We start from the raw sequence: 5,746 nt of genomic DNA, 5'->3' as shown, positions 1-5,746 counted from the left end.
TGTGTGTGTGTGTGTGTGTGTGTGTGTGTGTGACCTTCTCTACACCACGGATGGTTAATTGGGGTTATCTGTGGGCTCCAGTGTTACCAATTCGTTCCAGACTGTGAACTCACACAAAGAGGGGATTGTGCTTCATACAAACGCACACACACACACACACACACACACACACACACACACACACACACACACACACACAGAAACCACAGTGAGAAGTGAATTGGAGACCTGAGGAGAAGAGAGAAATAGATCCAGGCACCTACATATTCCCTCCCTCTCAACTGAGAAGTTAGACACTATTATCTGATTTAACGCAGATGCAGAAAAAGATCTGTGTGTGTGTGTGTGTGTGTGTGTGTGTGCGTGCGTGCGTGCGTGCGTGCGTGCGTGCGTGCGTGCGTGTGTGTGATGGAAGTGTTAATATCCCTGATTGTGATGCGCTGGAGCCAGCTGCGTTTGATACGATATGGAAGTTTAAAACCAGGGGCCAGTCTGAGTGACTCTTTGTTTTATTTCTGTATTCCAGCTGCCCAGAGAAAACATGTTTCACGAGATTCAGTGGCTTAATTGAATTTCGACAACCGGTTTTGGTGGGAGCTAAGTCAATTGAACAATTGTGCCACTACACAGACCCCCCACGCGCGTCACGTGAGCCATAACGCACATTTCGGTACCACACACACACACACACACACACACACACACACACACACACACACACACACACACACACACACACACACATTCACACCCATCTCGTAAACCAATCGGTGTTCTAGGATATCCTTGGCACCTCCTCCCCTGCAAGGCAACTAGTCGCAGACATCACAGACATTATCACATTTTCACTGAGTGACAGTGACACCAAGAGGAAACCATCTGAAGAGTTACAAGCTACTGCCAAACAGTCGTGTAGTGAGTACTGGCTCAACGGCACGATTAGAAGAGTTTCATTTAAGGATTCTCTCTCTCTCTCTCTCTCTCTCTCTCTCTCTCTCTCTCTCTCTCTCTCTCTCTCTCTCTCTCTCTCTCTCTCTCTCTCTCTCTCTCTCTCTCTCTCTCTCTCTCTCTCTCTCTCTCTCTCTTTCTCTCCTCACTCTCTCTCACTCTCTCTCTCTCTCTCTCTCTCTCACTCTCTCTCTCTCTCTCTCTCTCTCTCTCTTTCTCTCCTCACTTTCTCTCTCTCTCTCTTTCTCTCCTCTCTCTCTCTCTCTCTCTCTCTCTCTCTCTCTCTCTCTCTCTCTCTCTCTCTCTCTCTCTCTCTTTCTCTCCTCACTCTCTCTCTCTCTCTCTCTTTCTCTCCTCACTCTCTCTCTCTCTCTCTCTCTCTCTCTCTCTCTCTCTCTCTCTCTCTCTCTCACACAGCGCATCGGACCATTTCAACCCACCAGCAGCAACTCAGACCTGTATAGCCGCTGCCGGGACTCCGCACCGCAGACGCCCTCGGTGTCGGAAAATGTGTGTTCTCACTCGGCTGACCTCCATCCCAGACCAAAAGCCACCGGAGAGAGTGTGCAACTCCTGCCCATGAGATGCATCTCCAAGCGGGGCGTCACGAGCGCAGACGCCCTCCGTCGTGGATATGGACAAGGTTTGACCGGGTTTGGCTCGCTGCCATGACGGTTGTGATGTGGATACAGATGAGACCGTTCCAAGCGTTTCCCACCGCTTCCCTCAGCCACTGTCAGACTCCTACCGGCTGGAACTGCTCTGGTAAACAACAACAACACGTGTTGACTTGCAGGAAGTGTAGATACATGAAGGTGAAATGTTAATGAGAGTTGTGTCTGACTGAGGAGTGGGAGGGATCTGTCTGACTGAGGAGTGGGAGGGATCTGTCTGACTGAGGAGTGGGAGGGATCTGTCTGACTGAGGAGTGGGAGAGATCTGTCTTACTGAGGAGGTGGTTGGTGTGATCTGTCTTACTGAGGAGTGGGTTGGTGTGATCTGTCTGACTGAGGAGTGGGTTGGTGTGATCTGTCTTACTGAGGAGTGGGTTGGTGTGATCTGTCTGACTGAGGAGTGGGTTGGTGTGATCTGTCTGACTGAGTAGTGGGTTGGTGTGATCTGTCTGACTGAGGAGTGGGTTGGTGTGATCTGTCTGACTGAGGAGTGGGTTGGTGTGATCTGTCTTACTGAGGAGTGGGTTGGTGTGATCTGTCTGACTGAGGAGTGGGTTGGTGTGATCTGTCTTACTGAGGAGTGGGTTGGTGTGATCTGTCTTACTGAGGAGTGGGTTGGTGTGATCTGTCTGACTGAGGAGTGGGTTGGTGTGATCTGTCTGACTGAGGAGTGGGTTGGTAATAGGCAGTAGGACTGATTCTCCTATTTGGATCCCTCTATAGGACACAATTACATACAACCCCATTGCAACCTCATCTTGTAACAAGTAGGCTAACAGACACACACCCCAATCCACATGTTGAGCTCTCTGTTGAAAAAACAATTGTTTATAACTCTGGAGCTTCCTAGTTTAAAGGTTGAATAGATATATTCGAGTAGGAGATAGAGTGAAGAAACCTCTCCTCAGCTGGACTCAGGACAAAATGTGGTCGTTCCTACTCTCCTCTGTTCCTCTCCTCCTCCTCTTCCAGCCCTGTGTGTCCTTCACAAAATGTGGTCGTTCCTACTCTCCTCTGTTCCTCTCCTCCTCCTCGCTCCCCCGTTCTTTGGAGGAGAGAGACAGAAATGAACGGGAAGTAAAAATACCCCAGTAATGGTGCTGCTGTTCTGGCCCCACCATCTGTTTTACAGAGGACACACCGTAGGCTAGACACACACAGGCAGCAGTTACCACAGCCCTGGGCTCCAGTGGAGCGTGAACAAGGCCACTGGAAGACATGTTGGATCCATGGTGGGTCCTCAGAGAGCCATTATGGATCTATGGTTGATCCTCCTTCTATCTCTCTCTGTGTAGATTCAGAGGAGAGAGACTTCCAGTGTGACACAGACTCCTGTCAGTATGACGGGGAGTGTCTAAAGATAGCAGAGACCATGACCTGCGTCTGTGACTTTAAGGTAAGCATCTCTCTTTCTCTCTCTCTCTCTCTGTGTTTCTCTTTCTTTCTCTCTGTCTCTTCTTCCCTATTTTCTCTCTCTCTCTTTGCTTTGAGGCATCTCTGTCATCTTGTATTTTTACTCTGAGTGGACAAAGCCTCTCTGTGTTGCAACACCAGTCACATTGCTCCTATTTATTACACACAAACACACACACAGTGTTCATACCAATTTGTACAATTTGTAAAATAAGCAACATCAGTACATCTCCATGAATGTCTGCCATAAAGAAGCAGATATGAAACACTATTGTGGTTGCTGAAGATATACATCAATATATTTCAGTTTAACATATCAATGAAAGCTGTCTCTCTCTGTCTCTCTCTCTCTCCCTCTCTCTCTCTCTCTCTCTCCCCTCTCTCTCTCTCTCTCTCTCTCTCTCTCTCTCTCTCCCCCTCTCTCCCCCCCTCTCTCCCCCTCTCTCTCTCTCCCCCTCTCTCTCTCTCCCTCTCTCTCTCTCTCCACCCTCTCTCTCCCCCTCCCTCCCCCCTCTCTCTCTCCCCTCTCTCTCTCACTCTCTCTCTCCCCCTCTCTCTCTCTCCCCCTCCACCCCTCTCTCTCCCCCTCTCTCTCTCTCTCTCCCCCTCTCTCTCTATATCTCCCCCCCTCTCTCTTTCTCCCACCCCCTATCTCTCTCTCTCTCTCCCCCTCTCTCTCTCTCTCTCTCTCCCCCTCTCTCTCTCTTTCTCCCCCTCTCTCTCTCTCTCTCCCCCCCTCTCTCTCCCCCTCTCTCCCCCCTCTCTCCCCCTCTCCCCCTCTCCCCCCCCCTCTCTCTCTCTCTCTCTCTCCCCCTCTCTCCCCCTCTCTCCCCCTCTCTCTCTCTCCCCCTCTCTCTCCCCCTCTCTCCCCCCCTCTCTCTCTCTCTCCCCCTCTCTCTATATATCTCCCCCCCTCTCTCTCTCTTTCTCCCCCTCTCTCTCTTTCTCTCTCTCTCTCTCTCTCAATTCAATTCAATTCAATTCAAGGGCTTTATTGGCATGGGAAACATGTGTTAACATTGCCAAAGCAAGTGAGGTATACAACATACAAAGTGAATATATAAGGTGAAAAACAACAAAAATGAACAGTAAACATTACACATACAGAAGTTTCAAAACAGTAAAGACATTACAAATGTCATATATATATATATATATATATATATATATACATATATATATATATATATATATATATACATATATATATACAATGTACAAATAGTTAAAGGACACAAGATCAAATAAATAAGCATAAATATGGGTTGTATTTACAATGGTGTTTGTTCTTCACTGGTTGCCCTTTTCTCGTGGCAACAGGTCACAAATCTTGCTGCTGTGATGGCACACTGTGGAATTTCACCCAGTAGATATGGGAGTTTTTCAAAATTGGATTTGTTTTCGAATTCTTTGTGGATCTGTGTGATCTGGGGAAATATGTATCTCTAATATGGTCATACATTGGGCAGGAGGTTAGGAAGTGCAGCTCAGTTTCCACCTCATTTTGTGGGCAGTGAGCACATAGCCTGTCTTCTCTTGAGAGCCATGTCTGCCTACGGCGGCCTTTCTCAATAGCAAGGCTATGCTCACTGAGTCTGTACATAGTCAAAGCTTTCCTTAATTTTGGGTCAGTCACAGTGGTCAGGTATTCTGCCGCTGTGTACTCTCTGTTTAGGGCCAAATAGCATTCTAGTTTGCTCTGTTTTTTTGTTAATTCTTTCCAATGTGTTAAGTAATTAACTTTTTGTTTTCTCATGATTTGGTTGGGTCTAATTGTGCTGTTGTCCTGGGGCTCTGTAGGGTGTGTTTGTGTTTGTGAACAGAGCCCCAGGACCAGCTTGCTTAGGGGACTCTTCTCCAGGTTCATCTCTCTGTAGGTGATGGCTTTGTTATGGAAGGTTTGTGAATCGCTTCCTTTTAGGTGGTTGTAGAATTTAATGGCTCTTTTCTGGATTTTGATAATTAGTGGGTATCGGCCTAATTCTGCTCTGCATGCATTATTTGGTGTTTTAGACGTTGTACACGGAGGATATTTTTGCAGAATTCTGCGTGCAGAGTCTCAATTTGGTGTTTGTCCCATTTTGTGAAGTCTTGGTTGGTGAGCGGACCCCAGACCTCACAACCATAAAGGGCAATGGGCTCTATGACTGATTCAAGTATTTTTAGCCAAATCCTAATTGGTATGTTGAAATTTATGTTTCTTTTGATGGCATAGAATGCCCTTCTTGCCTTGTCTCTCAGATCGTTCACAGCTTTGTGGAAGTTACCTGTGGCACTGATGTTTAGGCCAAGGTATGTATAGTTTTTGTGTGCTCTAGGGCAACAGTGTCTAGATGGAATTTGTATTTGTGGTCCTGGTGACTGGACCTTTTTGGAACACCATTATTTTGGTCTTACTGAGATTTACTGTCAGGGCCCAGGTCTGACAGAATCTGTGCATAAGATCTAGGTGCTGCTGTAGGCCCTCCTTGGTTGGTGACAGCAGCACCAGATCATCAGCAAACATCAGACATTTGACTTCGGATTCTAGCAGGGGGAGGCCAGGTGCTGCAGACTTTTCTAGTGCCCGCGCCAATTCGTTGATATATATGTTGAAGAGGGTGGGGCTTAAGCTGCATCCCTGTCTAACCCCACGACCCTGTGTGAAGAAATGTGTGTGTTTTTTGCCAATTTTAACCGCACACTTGTTGTTTGTGTACATGGATTTTATA

General features: G+C 47.4%; 1 protein-coding gene across 1 annotated transcript in view; it reads left to right on the top strand.

Annotated features, from left to right (window-relative positions):
• Nucleotides 1-821: 821 nt before the first annotated feature.
• Nucleotides 822-5,746, top strand: part of tmeff2b (transmembrane protein with EGF-like and two follistatin-like domains 2b) — a 10,698-nt gene continuing 5,773 nt past the window's right edge. Inside the window, exons 1-3 of the mRNA XM_065023403.1 lie at nucleotides 822-915; nucleotides 1,366-1,713; nucleotides 2,918-3,018. Of these exons, the coding sequence (XP_064879475.1) occupies nucleotides 1,533-1,713; nucleotides 2,918-3,018 (282 nt within the window). The 5' untranslated portion in view covers nucleotides 822-915; nucleotides 1,366-1,532. The remainder of the gene's footprint in view (nucleotides 916-1,365; nucleotides 1,714-2,917; nucleotides 3,019-5,746) is intronic.

This window comes from Oncorhynchus nerka, linkage group LG2 (assembly GCF_034236695.1).
Source record: "Oncorhynchus nerka isolate Pitt River linkage group LG2, Oner_Uvic_2.0, whole genome shotgun sequence".
NCBI classification, from domain to species: domain Eukaryota; kingdom Metazoa; phylum Chordata; class Actinopteri; order Salmoniformes; family Salmonidae; genus Oncorhynchus; species Oncorhynchus nerka.
Note: the sequence above shows the minus strand (reverse complement) of the source record. Positions and strands in the feature narration are given on the sequence as shown.